The 22687-nt window shown below is 43.8% G+C and overlaps 1 protein-coding gene across 2 annotated transcripts; it reads left to right on the top strand.

Moving 5' to 3' along the window:
- Nucleotides 1-1615: 1615 nt before the first annotated feature.
- Zkscan1 (zinc finger with KRAB and SCAN domains 1) lies at nucleotides 1616-21676 on the top strand. 2 transcript variants are annotated; one of them, XM_048428854.3, is made up of 6 exons: nucleotides 1616-1761; nucleotides 8075-8586; nucleotides 9010-9160; nucleotides 11568-11659; nucleotides 11913-12039; nucleotides 14948-21676. In XM_048428854.3, the coding sequence occupies exons 2-6, from the start codon at nucleotides 8161-8163 to the stop codon at nucleotides 15838-15840; spliced, it is 1689 nt and encodes a 562-aa protein (XP_048284811.1). In that variant the 5' UTR covers nucleotides 1616-1761; nucleotides 8075-8160; the 3' UTR covers nucleotides 15841-21676. The 2 variants fall into 2 exon arrangements, with proteins under 2 accessions (XP_048284811.1, XP_048284812.1); XM_048428855.3 differs by lacking the exons at nucleotides 11568-11659; nucleotides 11913-12039.
- The last annotated feature ends 1011 nt before the right edge of the window (nucleotides 21677-22687 follow it).

The raw sequence follows: 22687 nt of genomic DNA, 5'->3' as shown, positions 1-22687 counted from the left end.
GAGGAGCTTGGTTTAGTTCCCAGCACCCATATGGAGGCTTACGACCACCTTTAACTCCAGTTCCAGGAGATACAGATGCTTTCTTCTGATCTCCGTAGGTACTAGGGATGCAAATTATACACATGCATATTTGCATAAAGGCAAAACACTCATACGCATAAAATAAAGTCAGTCTAAAATGGTTCTTCAGTTTGCTGCAGTTGTATTAAGTTTAAGGGATTATGGGTTGTTATTTTTCTCAGTTTTGCTGCTTCCTTTCATGGTACTGATAGGAAGTGATATGAATATATTTTGAGAGCTTAATAAAAGCCTTAGCCTAAAACCTGTAAGTGAGCTTGAGTTTCACTTAGAAATCCTGTTTACTTGAAAAAAAAAAAAACACCTATTTCTTATCTGGGAAAAGCAAACACTTGCCAGAAACTGAAAGGGAGTTTGTCCCAGCAGACAAAGTTCATGCTGCAGATAACATTTCTGTTTGCTAAGAGAAAAATACTTTTACCAGCCAAAATGTGTTGTTATTTGCAAATGCCTATTTATTTTATTGCTACCTGCCAAGTATTTGTATGCTACAATCTACCTAGTAACTATCTGTCCCTGTAAACACACCTAATTAAATTCCCTTTAATGATTAAGTGACTCAGAGGCCACTCTCAAATTGTTCACAAAGACAGGGGTGACAACCTTGCTGCCTGACCTGTAAAAAGCTGCAAGAAAATGTAGAGGGGGCTGGATCCGTCAGAACACAAGTCTGTTTTCCAGTCCATGCATGAGTAAAGGTTTCTCCTAATTCTCTGAGTGAACGGCTGACTTCTTGTTGGGTGAAATCTTTCCTTAACGGTACTGCAATTGCTTTTTAGTTTTGGAGTATGCTTTTTATGAAATTATCTCCCCCAAGCTGTAGCATTCAAGCTTCTGGGTATGGTTTCTCTCTTGTGTTTTATCTTGGAATGTAGTCTTATATAAAGTGGAGCCTTATTTCCGCTTTGCCCACAAGGCAAAGAGATGAAGGCGGTAATTGTTGTAGGTTAGGAAAACACGTTGAAGAAGAGTGTCTGATTCCTCTGAAAAATCCTTGTAAACTGTTATAACAGCATACTCTACATGAGCAAAACTCTGAACCCTTGTAAGTAGCTTGTTTACCAGAAAGATAGCCTTTTGTCCACGGGCCAAATATTTGAAAACACCATGCACTTAATTGGCACACCTCACTAGGGCGGATTTATGAAACCAGCCACTCCTGGCTTCACTTTGATCTTCCTCTGTATACACCCTTCCTTCAGTTCCTCTGCCACAGACATACAATTACTATTATTATTGTTTGGTAATAACTGTAATTACTACCTAAGATGGAAAAGACGGGGAGAAAGTAACAAAGAGCTGAAGACACTGCAACAGAAAAACAAAACAAAACAAAACCTGAACAGGATCACTACATCATCTCCATCTCTCGCCTCCGAAATTGAAGACAATCAGGACCTGGGGGTAGGGTGGGAATGGGGGTGGGGGTGAGGGGGAACCCCAAGGCAAGAGATTCAGAAACCGAGATGCAGAGTCCTCCCGCGTTCCTAGAGAAGACCCGGAAACGCGATGGGGTCCCGGAAGATGAGGCGCTGACCTACTTCCGGTCTTTGTGACTCATTGTGTCTGTGGCGAGGCGTTGGGAGGGCCTAGGTTGGTGTGCGGTGCCCTTCGACCGGGTTGAGCCCGGGAGTCAGCCGTGCTTGGTTGCTCGGTGTCCCCAGGCCACTCCGGAGACTCACGGTGAGTCTCATGGCGGACTCTCGCGAGGACGGGCGGGCCGCGAGGGTGGGCCGTGTGACCACCCGGGGGGCTTGGAAAGGAGCCCTGCCGGATTCTGGGGTGCTGGAATCCCTGGGGTCAGTGGGGAACCCTTTTGTGTCATCGTCTTCGTATGACGTTTCTGAGGACGAGATCACGAGTGGACGTGATCCTTGTGTCTGCATTCTTTTCCCACTCCCTCCGTCGCCATTTGCTGTGATTGCAGGGAAAAAGTGTTTGTGTGATTTTCGTTTTATTGCTGCCCTTCCCGGGCCCTTGAGAATACTGAAGTAGATGAACGCTGCGGAAGACCTTGAGCTCTGCACACGTTTTGAGATTCCGCCGATGTTTCCAGATCACCTGCTTTTCTGTCTCTCCACCTCCCAACACTGAGCGAAAGCGCTGGAAGCTTGACAGTGGTTAAAAACCTAATAGAGATTAACAACCGACTCTCGATTTTATGGAATGCTTCACAAGCGCTTCCTGGTTTAAGATTTTTAAACGTGCTGTCTAGAAAATAGTTTTTAGTTCACCTTGCTTGATTGAAGTGGGTGAGATGTGAAGGCTATCAGGGAATCACGCTGGGGGAGTAGGAGATTGATTAGCTTAATGACCTTGAATGAGACAAGACATTTGCCAATTGTCAGTTTTATTATCCGTAAAATTAGCTACCTCTACTCAAAAAGGCTCTTCCAAATTTGAAATGAGTGAAGTTGGTCAAATGTAACTGAAAAATAAAGATCAAACCGTTTAACCTGACACTCCCCTTCCTTCCCCTCCCTTCCTTACACACACACACACACACACACACACACACACACACACACACTTTGATTAAAGAGTGTCTGTTCCATGGCCCAGGACCAAAGAAAGCATTTATTGTACAGGGCAGTGCTAGGCGGATTGGAGGCAGTCAATAAATACTTGTTGAATTGTGAAGAATTCATTGTAACCACAAGTTACACAAGTGAAGTTATAGGAAAGCCAGCCAAATGTGGGAAAAATAGCTTTATTACAAGGACTCTATGGTGAAGTTTGATCCAGATGGCTTCTTCAGGTGTGTGTTCTCGGATTACTACACATACACAGATCCTTACTCATACTCATTATTTTATTCAGTTTTGCCTTCCTCGAATCACAGAGACGTCTACTACTAAAGACTGTTATCTTTTGTTAATTCCCTATTTAATCTCTCCATTTGAAAATTTTTCAAATGGTTTATGCTGTATTTAAATACCACCAGGCCAGTGTACTAAATCTTAAATCTTAGCTTTTCATTCGGCAATGGTATCAATATTCTCTAAGTATCCTTTAAAAAAAAAATAATAGGGTCTCTCAACTCCTGACTGACCTTGGAATTCCAGCTACTGCCTCCAGTGTGCTGGGCTTACCAGCACTTGTCACCACACCAGAATAGCTTTTTCATATTAAAAACTAGAAGATCATTTATTTAAACTCGTAAGACTGTGCCATAGAAGAAATACTGGGCTTTAAGAAAACAACCATTGAAATAAACTGAACTTGGAGCACCGAGTTTTTTTCTCATTAGAAAGTCATTTATTTTTTTCTTTGGTGATTTCTGGTTGCTGGACTGTGATCTTTTCTGAAGGAGTTGATAATGTCAGAATATGTTTCTCAGAGGAACCCCAAAGGTTCTGCCTCTCCCTACCCTCATTGCTGATAAGAATACTGGAAACCAGAGAGGTTAGTAACTCACTTAATAGGTGTGTGACATCTTATTTGGAAGGGATATAATTAATTTGTTCCAGTCCACGCTCCCTTCACTATTAGGGTATTTCTTCCACTGCTAATCTTTTATGCAGACTGAAAATTATAATGTATGATTAAATCTCTTGGATTTGCTTTTTTTTTTAATATTTTTGTTTTCTGACCAGTTCTCAAGTAGCCCTGTCTAGCCTCAGATTCACTCTGTAGGCAAGGCTGGCCCTGCCCTCTAGATCACCCTGCCTCCACCTCTGAAGGGCTGGGAATACAGACATGCTCCGCTACACCTGGCTTGTTGGTGTTTTCTAGCTTGCTCTACTGAGGTTGAACCTAGGGCCTTATGTATGCTAGGCAAGCACACTGCCATGGAGCTACATCACCCGGCCCTTAAGTTCTCTTTTAAAAAGTAAACCTGCCCCTGTGCCTGCTAAATCCCGGAAACTTTTCTCAGTTTCATAAGTTAATTTGTTTAATTTGAAGAAATATGGGATGGAGAGTGAACATAAAAAAAAAAATAACATGGTAAATTCAATCAGGTATTATTTGACTCAGCCCAGGGCCTTAGGCTTCATGCGCTATGCCACTACACCCTTTTTGTATTTGTTTTGTGGTTTGTATATTCTTTTTTTTTTTTTTTTTACTTTTAAGATGTCTTGTGTAGCCCAGGATGTCATTGAGCTCCTCATCTTCCTGCTTCTGTTTCCCCAAGTGCTGTGGTTACATTTGTGCCACCACACCTGCTCATATTTTCATTTGAGACAGAGGCTGGCCTCGAACTCATTTTGTAATCCAAGCAGATCTTGAACTTTTGATCCTCCTGTCATACATGTTTCTTAAAAGAGTGTTTGGGCAGGGGTTTTAGCACTTACTTAGCCTGCACCAAGCCTGCATTTGATCCTCAGCACTACAAGACTAATAATGATATTGATACGTGGGGCTGGGGAGATGGCTCAGTTGGTGAAGTGCTTGCTGCACAAGCATGAGGGTCTGAGCTTGGGTCCCCAGCATCCATGTCAAACACCAGGTGAAGGGTATGCACCTATAACCCCCACCTTGAGAAAGTGGAGACAGGATCGCCAAAGCAAGCTGGCCAGTTAAGCCTAGCTGAACCAGCCAGCTCTGGTTTCAGGTGAGAGCCCTTGCCTCAGTAAAGTGGAGAGAAACTGAGGAAGACATCCACTGTCAACCCTGGCCTCCACACACAGGCATACCACACTCGTGCTGGGAAAAGAAAAACATAAATTAGAAAAAGAACTTGTCCGGAGATGTGACCGGTTTAGCTTCAGGTCCTGGTCTGAGAATTTACTTGCTCTGAGAGCTTAGGTAAGTAATTACTGTCCGTAAGCTACAGTTTTCACATTACAGATAATCGTAGCTACCTCTTAAGACTGTTGGTATGTGGTCCAGTGAAGTGCTTGGTGTATTATTTGGCACCTGCCAATGTTGGCTGTTAATCGCACTCCTTTTATAATGTGCTTGAGCATCAGTGATGGACAAGTGGTACTTTAGTGGTACTAAGTTTGCAAGATAAGTGGGATTTGAAAAGGTAGAAAGCTGGGCAGGGCATGATTAAGGTGCTGGGTTTAGAGTCATTCTGCTGAGTGGGGCAGGGTTTGTGGACTGGGAAGATTGATGGGAGGAGAAGCTTGAAGGGGAAGTGGAAACAAAGTGGAGCTCACTGACTGGGACTGTAAAGTTTTAGGAAAAATAAAGTAAAGTAGCAGATAAATTATTGGGGCGGGACAGAAAATAGAAGTGGAGAACCAAAGAAGCCAGACTTGAGCTGGCATTAAATAGTAGGTATGAACCAGGAAATACTTCACTCAGGGTGTTGTGGATGTAGCGGTATGTAGAGTGCTTGCCTAGCAGTCATGGAGCCCTGGGGTCCATCCCCAGCTCTGCATAAAACAGGTATGATGGCTCATACCTGTAATCTCAGCACTCAGGAAGTAGAGGCAGGAGGATCAGAAGTTAAAGGTCATCCTCAGCTACATAGTGAGCTGGAAACCTGCCAGGGCTGCATACTATAATCCTGTCTCTAAAAATAATTCACTCAGCTGGACAGTGTTGGCGCACGCCTTTAATCCCAGCCCTTGGGAGATAGAGGCAAGCGGATATCTGTGAGTTTGAGGCCAGCCTGTTTTACAGAGTAAGTTCCAGAATAGACAGCCAGAACTGTTACACAGAGAAACCCTGTCTCAAAAAATGAAAATAATAATAACAATAACAATTCGTTCTGGTTCTGGAAGAGTCAGTACATTTGAGGAGGGAGGAGTCAAAGAAGATAAGGTGTTAATTTAAGACTCTGCAGGTGAGATACTAGTGGAATATCTCCCCGGGCTACTCTCACTGGTCAAGAAGAGGGTGGAAGGGGAACTAAAATATCAGGGAGGGTTCTCCCCATGTCTGCTCAACTCCCCATCTCCTTGTTTAAGGTAGACTAATCAGAAGGCAATGTCATCTTTGGTGAGTAAAACATTGGCTGACCGAGTTAATAAATGGAGTGGGAGTTGTTCACAGCCAGTGTGAAGATGTTGCTATGACCCATGCTTAGATCCATATAACTAGAAATAAGGGGATGCACAAAGAGGACAGTAGTGCTGGAATAGAGGGGTGGAGTGTATTCTCAAGGTGGAGGCCCTCAAAAGCTAAATGCTATGTATCAGAGGTTCAGAGACAGTAATTGGGGGACGCAAAAGAGTTCTAAACAATACTAGCTGCTAACCTTTGTGTGTTGTGTGTATTGGGATGGATAGAAATTGTTACTGAACTGAGACACCTGAAAACACAGCATGCGGAGATTGTTCAAAACAGCCACCGAGAGCTAGTGTGATGGCTTAGCAAGTAAAGGTGCTTGCCATCTAGCCTGGTGGTCCTGAGTTCAGTCCTCCAGACCCACGTGGTAGAAGGAGACTTGCAAGTTGCCCTCTGACCTCCTGTAGCTCACTGTGGCATGCACATATTTGAGTTAAAATAAGACTCTTTAAAACCAGTTACCTACCAAAAAAAAATTCTAATTCATTATTTTTTTAAAACTGAACAAGCAAGTTGAGAGGAGAGGTTCTTCCCTTGGGATGTAAGATACCTAGTATAACATGTGACAGCTCCCCATTTAGACCAAGTGATATCTTGTAGATTGAAATATGACTTAACTTATCTCACTTCTTTTTGGTTTTCTGAGACAGGGGTTCTTTGTATAGACCAGACAGACCATGAACTCAGAGATCCACCAGCCTTGGCCTCCTGAGTGCTGGGATTAAAGGTGTAAGCCACCCTGCCCAGCATTTGGTTTTTGTTTTTAAGATATTTGCTTACTGCCCAGACTTATCTGAAACTGTTCTAAGGTTGAATTCCTGATTCTCTTGCCTCTGCCTCTCAAGTTCTCAGATTATAGGCTTCTGCACCTGCCTGTTCCTACAAACCCCATCTCCCTCTTCCCTTCTCTTTCTCTTTCCCTCTCCCCTCCTCCTCTATCCCTTTCTCTCTCAAAGAGGTCTCAGGTATCCCACACTAACTCTGAAAGTGCCACATAGCTGAGAATGACTTTGAACTCCTGATGGTCCTAGACACTAAGATTACAAGTGTGTGCCCTTAAACCTGGCTTATGCAAAGTTGTAGAGTGAACCCATGGCCTCATGTGTGCATGCAGGTGCTCTGCCAACGGTTCCAGGTCCCCAGCCCTCACTGATATAATGCAGATGCTGTGATCCTGCTTTCTGTATTGTATGTGGAAACTGCAGCCTTAGGCCCGCCACAGCACTCATAAAGCAATAAAGGTAGCTAAGTGGTGCATTCGCAAGTCCCCTGCCCGTCTTCAAATTTGACTTCAGTGTTAGGTCCACATCTGCTGCTGAGAGTATTAAGTGTTCTAAACCTCAGTTATATCATCTGCATACAGATACTAATATTTTTTTGTCTGCTAGGCTTGAGCAGTGGTAAGGTAAGTGGTATGTATGTACATGTGCTATGCTTAGCCTGGCCTTTGGCACTCGCTGGACTAAGGACATTGCTTTGACAGTAGGCAAACACCCTGAGTTAGAGGCCACCTGTTAAAGGCTTCTGTTTGCAAACCTTAATATTAGAAGTGACACCAAGACCAATGTAGCTCTGTGGTGGTGTTCTCCTTTATGTTTAGAGGACATCTCCTTGATGTGTAGCCTTGTATGAAGGGTTAGTAACACAGGTCACTTTGTGTGTAAGCATTCTTGTGTGTGGGGCTACATATGGGGATCAGAGGACAACCACAGGTAGTATTCCTCAGTGCTGTCTGCCTCAGCTTCTTGCTTTCTTGCTTGCTTTCTTTCTTTCTTTTTTCAAGACCAGGTTTCTTTGTGTAATCTTGGCTGTCCTAGAACTCGCTCTGTAGACCAGGCTAGCCTCAAACTCACAGAGATTCACGTGCCTCTGCCTCCTGAGTGCTGAGATTAAAGATGAGTGTCTACCTCAGCTTTTGAGGCAGTGTCTCCCACTAGCCTGGAGCTCACCCAAGAATGCTAGACCCACTTTCCCCTGCTTCCCAGTCACGTTTTAAAACATGTCTTTCCCCCCCCCCTTTTTTTTTTAACTTTAGTACTAGTGCAGAGACCAATAGAGAACTGCCGCTAGGACAGAAGCACAGCCTGGCCCTGCTGGACCCCACCAGCTCCCCGAGTCTGAATGATGACTGCTGAGTCAAGGGAAGCCACGGGTCTGTCCCCACAGGCTGCACAGGAGAAGGACGGGATCGTTATTGTGAAGGTGGAAGAAGAAGATGAGGAAGATCACATGTGGGGGCAGGACTCCAGTCTGCAGGAGACTCCCCCACACGACCCAGAGGTATTCCGCCAGCGGTTCAGGCGCTTCTGTTACCAAAACACTTTTGGGCCTCGAGAAGCACTGAATCGACTGAAGGAACTTTGTCACCAATGGCTTCGACCTGAAGTCAACACCAAGGAGCAGATCCTGGAGCTGCTGGTGCTGGAGCAGTTCCTGTCCATCCTGCCCAAAGAGCTGCAAGTCTGGCTGCAGGAGTACCGGCCCGACAGCGGAGAGGAAGCCGTGACTCTTCTGGAAGACTTGGAGCTTGATATTTCGGGACAGCAGGTGAAAAGAGGGTGCCTGTTGTGTGTAAGAAGGGCATAGACTTAGGAGTGGACTCAGAGGGGAATGTTGGGGGCAGCTGTCCTTGCTCCCTTGCCCCCTGTGCTCTTTGAAAGAGTTCTGGCGGCTGGGCAGTATAGCTCAGTTCTAGAGCTTGCGCATGGCATCTGTGAAGCTCTGGGCTCCCTGCATGACCACAGGAGGAAGGAAGGAAACAAGGGACAGTGTTCTGCTTGCCTCCTTCCAGCATCCATTGGCATACTTAGAGCCCTTCCTTTAGTGTTCCAATTCCTGTCTTAAAAGCAGTTTACCGGGCCAGGCATGATGCTTCATGCATGTAAACCTAGCACTTGAGATGCTGAAGCAGGAGGATTATGAGTCATGGCCAACCAGAAGTTTATCCAGAAACTGTTTTCATCACCCTAGGTCCCGGGTCAAGTTCATGGGCCTGAGATGCTTGCCAGGGGAATTGTGCCTCTGGATCCGGTTCAGGAGTCCTCAAGCTTTAGCCGTCACGAAGCTACCCACCCTCATTTCAAGCATTCATCTCGGAAGCCTCGCCTCCTGCCATCCCGAGGTAAGAAGCTGGGTTCATGTGTAGAAGAGACAGGCATAAATGTGAAGGTTAGAGGTGCGGCTTAGTTGGTAGAGTGCTTGACTGTCATCCATGCAGCACTGTGTTCCATTCCCCAGCACTGCATGAAACAAGGCATGGTGGCACTCTCCTTCTGGAGATAGAAGCAGTTGGCTCTCTGAGTTTGAGGACAGCCCTGCATACATAGTGAGTTCCAGGTCACCATGGCCACCTAGTGAAACCCTAAAAACAAAAAAGCAGGCATGGTGCACACTGTAACATGAAACTACAGAATTTCAAGGCTATTCTCAACTACACAGCAAGTTTGAGGTCAGCCCAGGTCATTGAGAGGATGAGCCCTTGTCTGCTCCCCCTCTTAAAAAAAGAGATGGGAATGCTGGGTGGTGGTGGCTCACACCTTTAATCCCAGGACTCGGGAGGCAGAGGCAAACAGAGTTCAAGGCCAGTTCCAGGACAGCCAAGACTGTTACACAGTGAAACCTTATCTTGAAAAACAAACAAATGAACAAAAAGGTGGGGAGAAGGGGACAAATAAATGGTCTAAGATGGAAGTACTTCTTTCCGTGTTCCCAGGTAACTCCATAAAGAAGCATGCTTGTTTGGTTATTATGCCTATTATTATTACAACATAGCTCACAGGCCGATCTTAGACTGAATGTTGTTTACTAAGGAGGTAAGTGGACTATCATGTACTCGGTGAGCATTACATCATGTGTTGAACTGTGTACACTCCAGATGTCCAGCAGAGTTCTGAGTGGAGGGCATTAAAACACATGGTTTATTATTTCCAGCCTTAATGGTTTGTTTTGACACAAGATCTTGCTATGTAGCCCAAGGCTGGCTTCTAACTCCCAATCCTGCCTCAGTTTTGACATGCTTTAGTGTAGTGCTGGCTGCTAAACATCTACTTATTTATTTAATCTAAATATATAAGATGTTTTATAACATTCTCTAAAAAGTTACTTTTAAATTTTTCAAAGGGAAGAAAATAGGAACATTTTTTTTTTCTTTTTGAATGAGGAAATGAGAACAATGCTAGTTTAGGATTTCTATAAAAATCTATTGCATTTGGATGGCTCCCCAGCCCACTTTACAGAAATAGAGTTGGATTTTTTGTTTGTTTGCTTGCTTTTTGGTTTTTCTACACAGGGTTTCTCTATGTGTAGCTCTGGCTGTCCTAGAACTTGCTCTGTAGACCAAACTCACAGAGATCCACCTGCCTCTGACTCCCAAGTGCTGGGATTAAAGGTGTGTGCCACCATCGCCCACCCGGCAGATAATATTTTTTATCTGAGTTTAAAATAAAACAGGTGCATAGACTATCAGAAAGATCTCCTTCCTTACAGAGGACCAGTGTTCACCTGTCTCAGGCCACTCACAACTGCCTATAACTTCTGCTTCAGGAAATCTGATACCCTTTTCTGGCCTGCAGGCACAGTGGTGTTATTAGGTGTCAGCTGGAGAGATCACTCAGTGTCTGAGCATCAGATTGTTGCTTCGGGTAGCTTGGAACGTGGTTTTAGAGACCACAGCTAGAGTTAGCGTTTACTAAATTGTTCTTGAATGAATTGAGACAAGGATTTGTTCTCAGTTTCCTCTCTTTCTTGTTCATCTTCCACTGTTTCCTGACTCTGCGAAGGCCTAAGTGTTAGTGTCTTGTTCTTGTGTGTGTCTCACCTCACAGGTGGGAACGACTAGGAGTGTAGGGATGGAGTGCTCTGTTTCTGTGGTCCTTGCAGGTTGCCTGGCACCATCCTCTGTCTGCCTGTAACGAGGCTTGACGAAGGGGAAATGAGAAATTTTAATATTACAGTTTATTTTTTTTTATTCTTGTTACTCATTGCATCCAGTTGATAGTCTGTGCTATGTTACTGTTGCCTTTTATTATGTATTGACCCGTACCTTTCTACATTTGCTTGTCTCATTAACATCTGAACATAGTGTATTTGTTCTATCAAACAGCTACCGTGGCCAGATAAAAGGTGGGGGACAGGGTCTGAATGGCAGAAATGTACTTAGAAGTATGAAGGTCCTTCTTCCCCTGTCGTGCTCAGTGCTCCTGTGGTCTTGAAGTCGCGTTGTTCACAAGTGTAGGCAGAAAGGGGGGGGGGTCTAGTGCCCTGGTGCTGTTCTTGTGCTGGAAGAAAACACAAGCCAAACTTGAAGTTACTGTCTAAAACTGTATGAGTTTCGTGTAGTTCCGGTTTAAGGGTGGAGGTCTCTGGGAAGCTGAAGTCTTGCTTCCTATCAACAAATCCTGTGGGCTGTCTTTTTAGTGGCTAACATCAAACAGTGAATATGCTGGTATAAGAAGGAGAATGTCAGGGCTCTTTGCTGAGGGAGACTCAAAGAAGAGCTGTTCTACTCACAGCCCCTTTCTCCTCCTCAGCTCTCCCCGCCACCCACGTTCCTGCCCCTCATCATGAGGGGAATCCTAGAGACCAGGCGATGGCATCTGCACTATTGACCGCAGATTCCCAGGTGAGCCATGGGCCCCTCTTCCCTCCTGAGGCCCTGTATCTGCCCCTTCTGGAGCATGTCTCATAAGCCTCTATCAGGTCTTGTGCCAGCCCTCAGAAAAGCCCTACTCTCCTCCATGTTAGTGTCCTTCCACCATAACCCCTTCAGTCCACCAGAGTCTGGCCATGCGTTCTCTCCTAGTATCTTATAGTCCTGCCATCAGCTCTGTCCCTGACCTCAGATTTGCTGAGCATGGGGATCTCTGTTATTTCAGGCAATGGTGAAGATCGAGGACATGGCCGTGTCCCTCATCCTGGAGGAATGGGGATGTCAGAACCTGGCTCGGAGGAATCTCAGTAGGGACAGCAGGCAGGAGAATTTGGGGAATGTGTTTTCCCAGGGTAAGACTGATGCAGAATTCCTGTCTGCTAAGATTGTTTTGCTTCTGTGTTGGTTAGTAAGGATTAACGTTTGTGTTCATTAAGTCCCAAAGGTGTGTTACTCCAACTCCCTAGAGCCTTGAGATTTGTTACCTCTAGGTAATTCAGCTCTTTGAAATCAAAAATAAACTCTATGCTCTGAGTTTCTCAGTTTCCCCAGCCACTCATTCCCTGGGAGGATCCTCTCTGCTCTGGTGCTTCAGCTTGCCTCTGTCCAGTAGAGGAACCTGCCAAGCATTTTTACCATGTTCCTAAACTTTACCAAGACATCCACCCTGGGTAACTGTCCTTTCCTATCCTATAGAGATTATTCCGTATGCACATTGTGATTCTCTAGCCTTGCATTTGGCCCTCCCTTAGGATCATGTGCCCGGCTCCAAACTCAGTGGTCCTCTTCTGTGAAGAACTCTTGGTGCTGGAGATAAGAAGAATGGAGTAATTTAATGGGCATCAGATAGATAAAAGGACCCAAGCAGCTGACAGCTGTTGCATGGGCCTCTCCTAGACCTTAAGCCCTAGGACACAGTGCTACTGGAAGCCCAAAGGAAATCTCACAGCAAGATCTCCACCATGGGTGGGCAGAAGGAGGATAAGCAAAGTGGGCATAGAGAAAGGGTTTTTACTGGAGAAGCTCAAGTTTGGTTTGATGTGAAGGGAAGGATGCTTTTTAGATACTTGTTCTTTATACTGAATAGAAATTAAGAACTGGTCTTTGTTTATAAGCTATCACTACTAAACCTTTGAAGGAAAACAAAAGGAACACTCTTGGGAACTTCCAGCTAATAAAGGGCCTTTGCTTAGGATTCAGAAGAGGTGGACCAGCTTTCTCTTCTCTGCAGTTGCCTCAGTGATTATGGTGATTTCATCAATAAGTCAGGGATCAGATATTACCAGCTCCTCTAGTCATAGCTTTCAGGAGCCTACTGGGGTGGTGCAGACACTCTTGGAGTCCTCACTTAAAAGCAAAGCGAGGGGTCTGTGGGATGGTTCACTAGGGAAAGAACACTTGCTGCCAAACCTAGCAACCTAAGTTCAGACCCAGGGCCCATATGTTGAAAGGAGGGAACTGAGTCTCGCAGGTTGTATTCTGACCTCAACACATATATCATGGGTCACACACACTAAACATGAAATACATACATACATACATTCATAAATGGTTTTGAGAATTGTTTAGGGACATGAGACATGGCTCAGCAGTGAAGAGTACTGGCTGCTGTTCCAGAGGACCCATGTTCAGTTCCCAGCACCTACATGGTAGCTCACAACTGTCTGTAACTCCAGATCCAAGAGATCCAAGACCCTCTTGTGACCTCTGCAGGCATCAAGCATGCACATGGTACATAGATATACACATGCAGGCAAAACACCATACACACGCGCACACACAATAATTGTTGGTTTTTTAAATAGTGATACTTGGGATATAGTAGTGTACAATAAAATTAAACTTTAGTGTTTTAATACGCTGGCTGCTAAAATACAGAGATTAGCTCTACACTGAAAAATTTATTTTCTGGTTCTTCTGATTACAGTCTCAGGAATTGTTTCTTTTCTATAAGTCTTAACTGTCAGTTGGTGAAGATTTAAGCTATTTTGGTAATGAATCCCCAGATAGCTCCTTCATCCCTTCTCTGTTACATAAGTTTGGGTACTTCTGTGCTGTTCTTCCTGGTGGAGGAAAACTGCTTGCTACATCAAGGGGCCCCACAATCTACTGAGTTCAGGCTCCTTGTTACCTGCTAATTATTTCCTTGTTGATAAAGTATGACAGAACTGAGGAGTGTCTGCTTTGCCTTCCCTCTGCTAACACTACTAACCAATTCCTTACCTGTTCTCTTTTTGGTTTTTTGGGGGGCGGCGGGGGTGTGTTGTTGTTGTTTTGTTTGTTTTTGGTTTTGTTTTCAAGACAGGATTTCTCTGTGTAACTTTGGGGCCTGTCCTGGAACTCATCTATAGACCAGACTGGCCTCAAATTCACAGAGATATGCCTCTCTCTGCCTCCCAAGTGCTGGGATTAAAGGACTGTGCCACCACCCGGCCTGTTCTCTTTTTGTAAGACTTAAAGATATTTGCTGGAAATGCAATCTGACTTTATTTCTTATTTTCTTATTTTTTTGAGACAAGGTCTCATTGTTTAGTTCTGGTTGGGCTGGAGCTCATAGGGATCTGTCTGCCTGCCTCTTCTTCTTTGTTGCTGGAATTAAGCTTGCAATGTGACTTCTTTTTTTTTTCCTGACACAGAATCTCTATGTAGCCCTGACTGTCCTGGAGCTCCATATAGAACAGACTGGCCTCAAACTCACAGAGATCTGCCTGCCTCTGCCTCCAGAGTGCTATGATTACAGGTGTGTGCCACCACAGCCAGCGGTGACTAGCTAAATATTTTCTTTCAAATTGGCTATCAGATGACCATTTAATAGGAGAACAACCTCTGAAGCTTCTCAATTCCTTATCCTTTCCTTCCTTAACTGTCTCTGCTCACTCCTCACCATGCCATGCTTGTTTATTCACATCCTTTACAGCTGTTCACTCTTTTTTTTTTCTTTTTCACTTTGAGATAGATCTTGCTATGTAGCCAAAACTGGTCTGTCACTGGTGATTCTCCTGCCTCAGCCAATTGAATGCTGGGTGTGCACCACTATGCCTGGCCTTCTTCGTATACTTTACCAGTACTATGATTTTTCCACCTCCATCCCAGCTCTACATTCCATTGTTGGTAAATTTTTCCCTTTTTCTACTTTTATCTTTAATGCTATGAAGTCATTTCCCCATGTATATAGAAGCTTCTTAGAAAATGATGTCATTGTGTTAACACCTGTTTTCAGAAGAAAATGGTGTTATTCATATTTTCTATTTATCATGTCAGGTTCTGAAAACAGGAATGGGAATGAGTCAACCTCAAAGGCCGAAGTCAAAGAAGATTCCACCTCACATGGGGAGACAGCAGGAAGATTTCAGAAAGAATTTGGAGAGAAACGTGAACAGCAGGGCAGAGTAGTCGAAAGGCAGCAGAGAAACCCTGAAGAAAAAACTGGCAAAGAGAAGAAAGAGCCTGGGCCACCTACAGCGAAGGAAAAGAAGCCCTCTACAGGAGAGAGGGGCCCAAGGGAGAAGGGCAAAGGTCTGGGAAGAAGCTTCAGTCTGAGTGCAAACTTTAATAATACCCCCGAAGAGCTTCCGTCGGGGGCAAAGACACATAGGTGTGATGAGTGTGGGAAATGCTTCACAAGAAGCTCCAGCCTTATCCGCCATAAAATCATCCACACTGGAGAGAAGCCCTACGAATGTAACGAGTGTGGCAAAGCCTTCAGTCTCAATTCAAACCTTGTCCTACATCAGCGAATCCACACAGGAGAGAAGCCTCATGAATGTAACGAGTGTGGCAAAGCCTTCAGTCATAGCTCAAATCTTATCCTGCACCAGCGCATCCACTCTGGAGAGAAACCCTACGAATGTAACGAGTGTGGCAAAGCCTTCAGCCAGAGCTCAGACCTCACGAAGCACCAGAGAATCCACACGGGGGAGAAGCCCTATGAATGTAGTGAATGTGGAAAAGCTTTCAATCGAAACTCATACCTTATTTTGCACCGGAGAATTCACACTCGAGAAAAGCCCTACAAGTGCACTAAGTGTGGCAAGGCCTTCACCCGGAGCTCAACCCTCACACTGCACCATAGAATCCATGCCAGAGAGAGAGCCTCAGAATACAGCCCAGCCTCTCTGGATGCTTTTGGAGCATTCCTGAAAAGCTGTGTGTAAAGCAATAGAGTATCATCAAACCATTTCTCCCCTTTTGTTTCTAAAATCATGTCAGATATATGTGCCCATCAAGGGAAAAGTAATAACACCATCTAATTGTTTGAGAAGTCACACTTAAGGATCCTTAAGAGTTACATTGACAGTGTTCTGCCTTTAGGTGGTCTGTAAGCATGTAATTCTTACAGTCCTTGCAAGGGAAAGCTAGTCATATGTATATTCTTTAGTATATCTCCACGCAAGATAAAAGCACACACAGTGAAATGCCAAGCTTTCCAGTAATGAGTATATGAATCAAGACCGGCTCTGTGTATATTCAACTGAAGAAGCCACTTGCTACAAACAGACCCTACTTGGACAACCTATATTTCTCAATGAAGAGAGACAGTTAATACAAAAACTACGTTGGAACATGCTGCTCAAGCAAGTTATATATCCAGAAAGTTGTATATCTGATCACTGGTAGCCTGCCAAAGCTATAGAAATCTAGAACTGCGCTGATCAGAATCAAACCAAAGATTTCTGTCTCTCTGAAAGAGAGGGTATATGCACCACTTTGTAGTTCTAAGGACTGTAAAAGATACGGGTGGCTCTGCCATCATCAGCGTGGTCAGTGCTACTGAAAAAGCAACAATTCAAGACTCTTCTCTCCCCCCTCAACATCCCTGAAGCACTCCTAAGTGCACCCTCCACGCGTTGACACTTGATTACATACCATCTTTTAATCCTTTACCATTCAGTGTATGGAAGCTTTTATCAACTCCTCCCCCTGCAAAGAGATACTTCAGTTGTCAAGAAATATAGTTATGTTCCTGACAGCACAACACTGGATGTAGTACTAACCCAAGGCACTCCATATGACAGACTTCCAACAGGACTGTCATGTTGTGATAGAGCCTGTGAATAGGGAGTACCTGAAATATGGTACCTTCAGAGCTATAGGCCATGCTCTAAGTTATTCTAGGGTCAGTGTAATTTTTGTCCTAAATATAAGCAAAAGCTTGCTTAGCTGTCTGCAGAGACTCTATAAACATGGATCAGTAAGTAAATACCACAGAATGTCAAAAAAAAATGACTTTTCCACTTACAGAAGAAAAATATGAACACTATAAAGTTTTTGTTTGTGTGACATATTTCACGCAAAGCTCTTATTCTTGACCAGAAATATTTTCGGTCAGCTGCTGAATGGTTGTCTTTTGAGCACTTGCCGAGCTGTTCAAAACTTAACTAACGTTCTTCAGAAGATGTGATGGGCTTTTGTTTTTATTGTTCCTTTATTTGTTTTCGTGTTTAATTCTCAGAAAAAGGGAAAGTTAAAGGGAGCATCTTTTCCGCATTTGATCAGAAACTTGCAGAAGCATCTGTTGTTATTAGTTGGCAGTGGCTGAAGATATCCTCTTGCTCTGAGAAGTTCACCACCACATGGTGGTATGGTTGGTTGTGTCATTGTGTTTAATAGCACACAGCATCTTTTTGATCTCTCATGAAAGAATAAAGTGAGGTTAGGGGACTTTAGCCTTTCCTGAGATCTCTGCCGGTGGCTTCCCAGAAGCTCTTAATCAAGACTTAACACATACAGGAGACCCAAGTCTGGACTACGAAGGTGTCAGGCACTTGAATAAACTGCTCTTTTCATGAAAGTGTGGAGATCCCTGCAGAACCCTAGAAACATAAGCTAAAGACAAACTTGAAGACTGTTGACGTGAACACCCCGCATACGGTTTAAGATTTCCCCTCAAGAAACAACTAAAACCGTCTTGTACCAATTGTTTGCTGACTAGCAGCAAAAGTCCATGAGACACAATAGGGGGTCTCATCAGGTTGGTGCCTGTGTGACCTCAGCTCCAGGTCAAACTAGAATCCTACAAGCAATCATTATCTGGTCCCTCTTTGACTTCATTTCTTAGACCAGTCACACTTCAGTGATGGTGTCTAAACTGTTTCCACAGTGCTGCCTGTGAGTGTGTCTATCCACCCAACTGAAAAGCAGCAGACATGCTGGTTCACTGGTTCACTCTGGAGTGAGGCAGAGATGGAGATGCTTTAAGGTTCTTCCTAAGAAATGAGTCATGGTGATGGTGGGCCTTTTTGAGATCTCTGGCTTGCTAAAACAACTGGAAAAAAGGTTCAGTACTCCGGGAGCCCATCCAGACACTGGTTTTGAGCCCAAGAAAGGACTTTGGTCATTTCCCTGTTGGCCACTTATACACAGACATACACAACTACATGCTGATGTACTTCAACCACCAATCTAGGGTCTTGTTTTTAAGTTAAATTAAGACAGACCTGTGCCCCTCCCCCATCCCTCATTTACTTCCCATTTTATTGGGACATCTTACTAGTAGATAGTTTCTGGAGTGGCTTCAGAGCTACCACAGATGCACTCCTGAAGGCAGCCGTTTGAAGATGTGTTTTATTTAGAAAGCAGGCTATAGATGGTTATCAAAACATCTTAGATGCTCAACACAGTATCTCTGTGTCACAGTTCAGAAGGCTGACAACTGTAGTGTTCAGGATGGTTGTTCCGGCTTAAGTGCTTACTAATTAACCATTAGCATGCTAGTGGCCTGATGGAACTTTTTTGAAGACTTTTTAAGTGAAATTTAACCTTATGACAAAAGTCAAAGTTGCGGACTTTCTACTTTAACCTGGTAGGCAAGGCTAAGCATAGATGTGTGAGACAACTTGATATGCAAAGCACTTGATATTAAAGGTATAAACATGAGACTGCTAAATGTGTGTAGAGACTGGCATGTTTAATATGTGGGGCAGTCCACACCTTAAGATACATCAGAAATTGACTCCAGAATGGGACCTAGTCTGAGTGTGATGTTTGGCAAAGCATAGACTGTAAATAAACTTTTAATGTCTGTGAGGCCAACTTCCTAGTACTGCCTTGGACATGAATTCCCTTAATCTGTTCCAGTCATGCAGTAAGTTCCAGAAACTACCAAGAGAGCTTAGTCTTAACTCCAGAGGATCCACAGGAGGAAACAAATGTGGGGAAAGGCTAAAGAAGTAGTAAACAAGACAAGTACAACCTCCTACGGAAATGGTTTGCTTGGGCACCTTGATGTATTCTGTACCTCACCACTCCAGTCACTCTTTATGTTCCTTGTAAACGCGATCCAGTCTGTTGAACAGAACGCATCACGGGAAAAAAGTGAAGTTTTGGAATAATTAAGAAACTGATGTGATTATAAACAGTGAATTCACAGAATTGGGAAGAAAACTCAGGCTGCTGCTTGTGGGGAGGGAGGTCTGTGAGAAGAGGGCGGTTCTGAGCTGCAGTGGGAACCGGTGGGTTCTGGCTGCTCCAGTGTTAGTATGTTTGAGGAGAACATACACTCAGCAGAGGATAGGAAGTATACAGAACAGCTAGTCTGCCCAGATTCCGGTAACCACAGTCCTGTTTTCCCTCGTAAATCTGTGCACAGACGAGTGGGGACTCAGTTCACAAGAAGGGCTACTTTTCAGGAAATGCCTTTCTGTCTTGGTTGGGAGGTGGAGGGCTATCTCAGAGTTTGAGAAGCATTGCGAGATTTACTTTGACTCTGCTGCAAGATTCTGTCCTTGCTCCCATCCTGACACATTTTTGCTTAGGAGACAGTGTTTGAAGATTCATAGCTGTGAATATTTATTGATTTAAGTTTTTATCCTAGAATTGTCAACTTTATTTCCAATAGGCATGCTGATCTGTTTATCAAAAGGGAACTTAATCAGGTTCATCTTGCCATCCTCATGGAAGATTAATTTTGTCACTTGGAGTGACCATGCTGAAACACTCAATACAGCAAGCTTGCCAGAAGAGCCATTTTCTGTGTCCCACTCACTATGAGCAACTCTCAGAAGTGTTATGAGGGAGGCCTGGGGGTGTGGTTCCATCCCCAGCACTGCATCAAAAGGATGTGGTGGCAATGCCTATAATCCTAGTACTTGGGAGATAGAGGCAAGAGGATCAGGGGTTCGGGATCATCCTCTGTTAGCAAGTTTGAGACTAGTCTGAATCACAGAAGATCCTATCAAAAAAAATTTAACTATGTACATGTATATCCATAAGGGAGGCAGGCATAGTAGTACAGGCCTGTAATCCCAGCACTCAGGAGGCTGAGACAGATCACAACTTCACAGCCAGCCTGTGTCCACAGAAATAGGAATATGTTGGATTTCCTATTAGGGAAGCAAAGGTTTTTGAATTGAATGAAATATAGAACCAGAGACAAAAACTTAAATGGTCTAAATAGATCACTTATAGAAGTTAGGGTAGATTTTTATTTCAGCTACTATTAGAGACAGTGAGCATTGTTGGAAAAGTACCTAACAGATCTAGGCTTTGCTCTTTGTATGGAAATACTACTGTACATTTTAAAGTAGTTATTTTGCTATTCAGATTTTTTATTATGTCTGGAAATACCTGTTTTGCTTTTCGAAACTTTGTAAAACAAACTTGAAGTTTTAGGTAAGGTAAGCCATCTCCAATACTTCAGGTCAAGCATAAGTTTGGAAATCCTTTTGCCATACTTAATAACTAATGTCTTACTAAGAGAACTTAGTTTCCTGTTGTCTGGTTCTTTCCTAGTTGATACCACCAATCCCATGTTTCGCTCTAAACAGCAGAATGGAGAGAATGAGGGTTAGCCTGCTCTGAGCCATGGTCCCAAGTGGAAAAAAACAGTGAATTGTGGTCTGCTGTGATTTTGAGTTCTGTTTTTTGGGGGGTTGTTTGTTTTTAAATCTTGTAGGTTGTAACACGCCCCCTTCCACAAACTGACTCAACTTCAAATTACACAGTCATTAGCCAAGTTAATTGGTCTTTAAAATGGTCTTGATTCACAAGCACTCATTAAGTAAATTTGGTCCAGTGCTTGAAGATGGAAGAATGAGATTTCTGAAAGATTGGAAGAGGCTGGACCAAAACTTGTATTTTGTTACAGTTTGAGATTGGGGTTAAGTCGTTTTGGTTCATGAAAGGGTGACCAGTCACACTGAGTCTCACTTATCCTGTAGTCCCCGGACAAGATCAGATGTGTTACAAAAGAATGGCCAAGAAAGTTGCCATAGCCTTAACATCTGCTAAGAAAGTGCTGAGGGCAGAAAGACTTGATCTATCATGGGGGCAGGGGGAGAGAGGGCAGAGCTTTCTCACCTTCCTCTCAATTAAAGACTAATTGGTAACAGCTTGAAGTTTCTAGTCTGCCCTAGCTGGCAGACTAGACAAGTAAGACTTGTATAGACTCCTCTGTGAGGAGTTTAGCTCAGTAAAGAGCATTTACTTAGAGTGTCCCCTGAGTGGCCCCAGGACATGGTTCAGCACTTGCTTAGAATTCCCTAGTTGGGAATTCTTGGGGGCATGGCCAAGCTGGACATTTGCTGGAATACCCAGATAATGGTATATGATGTGACTCGGGAGGAGAGCAATTGCCCGTCCCCAAAAGAAATGCTTATGCTGGTAATGGGGATTACCAGCTCCCTTACTGCAATTCATGGGGTGTGGGTGAGAGAAAATCTTGTCCTGAGAATATGAGTGTTAAGGGTTAGGGTTGGTTATGCAAGCAAAAAAAAAAATTATTTTGAGTGTATTTTTAAAAACTTTTAGTTAAAGATCATTACAACCAGGTCTACACGATAGTTAACTCAGGCACTGTCTTTTCGTTTATAGGCTAGGAAAACCTCCTGTTTTGTCCATTTCCAGCTTATATTAGCATCAATTAGACCCAAAGAAGAAACTTTGTATGTCAGCAGGATTAAATCATTGCTGTTAAAAACTGGATCTTTGATTTGATCAGCCTCTAAAGAGTCCAGACACTTAGTTGGTGTTCAATAAAAATTTTAAATGGAATTTGTTTTAAATCCTCATTCATAATTCTATAAAGACTCCTTTCGCTAAGTAATGGGAGAAAAATGGGTCGTTTTTTGGATTTGTTTCTCTTAAAGGTAGAGAACTCTTTTAAAATAAGTTGAAGCTCTGATTGAAAGCTAAAGTTTCAAAAAAAGAGAAATGGAAAGCTGAGCATATGGTGAGTGCTTGCCTCAACTCCAAGTTCGTTTATACCACCTAAACCAGGGAAGGTGGCCTACACCAGTGATCTGAGCCCTGGGGCAATTGCGGCAAAAGGATATGGAATTCAGGGTCATCTTTGGTTATATGGTAAGTCTGAGGCCAGCCTGGGCTGTGTGAGCGCTTAGAAGAGGAGGAAGGAGAGTGCACTTGAATAGTCAGTGGTCCACTTTAGGAGACGTGAGGTCAGATGAAATGTTAATGCAGCAAGAGGAAAATGCAGGAGTACATAGCAAGTGTGTTGTCTCCTGGGACTTGGTAAAATAAATTGTGTTCCCAGCAGGCAATCCTAGTGATTGTTTGGTGTGGGGGTGTTTGTTTTCTTTTGTCATCTTTTGGTTATGTTAAAGTTGGGTTTTCAGGGCTGGGGAAATAGCTCAGTCCACCAAGACCTAAGTTTGAATACCAGAACTCAAGCAAAGGAGGGCTGGGTTGGGGAGGCAAGAACAGGAAGATTCCTACAATTTATTGGGTGACCAGCCTGACTTACTTGGTTAGTTCCAGCCAAGACAGAGCCATTGTCAAAAACGGTGGACAGCTTCTAAGGAATGATGCCCATGGTGGCCCCCTGGCATCAGCAAGCACAAATTTGTGTGTACACATATCCAAACACAGGTGTTGGTACAAGTCTGAAGTTTAGAAAGTAGAACTGCCACCCTTTAGCTTTGCATAGAATTCAATCTTGATTTTTTTTAAGATTTATTTATTTATTCTGTATGCAGTGTTCAGCCTACATGTGTGCCTGCAGGGCAGAAGAGGGCACCAGATCTCATTACAGATGGTTGTGAGCCA

Source organism: Myodes glareolus, chromosome 2 (assembly GCF_982192425.1).
Source record: "Myodes glareolus chromosome 2, mMyoGla1.1, whole genome shotgun sequence".
NCBI lineage: Eukaryota > Metazoa > Chordata > Mammalia > Rodentia > Cricetidae > Myodes > Myodes glareolus.
The sequence above is the reverse complement of the archived record's forward strand: the minus strand, read 5'-3'. Positions and strand labels throughout refer to the sequence as shown.

Coding starts and splice junctions, on each gene's coding strand:
- Zkscan1 (XM_048428854.3), top strand. CDS start 8,161: ATGATGACTGCTGAGTCAAGGGAAGCCACGGGTCTGTCCCCACAGGCT. Junction 8,587..9,009: donor TTGATATTTCGGGACAGCAG/GTGAAAAGAGGG, acceptor TCATCACCCTAG/GTCCCGGGTCAAGTTCATGG. Junction 11,660..11,912: donor TATTGACCGCAGATTCCCAG/GTGAGCCATGGG, acceptor CTGTTATTTCAG/GCAATGGTGAAGATCGAGGA.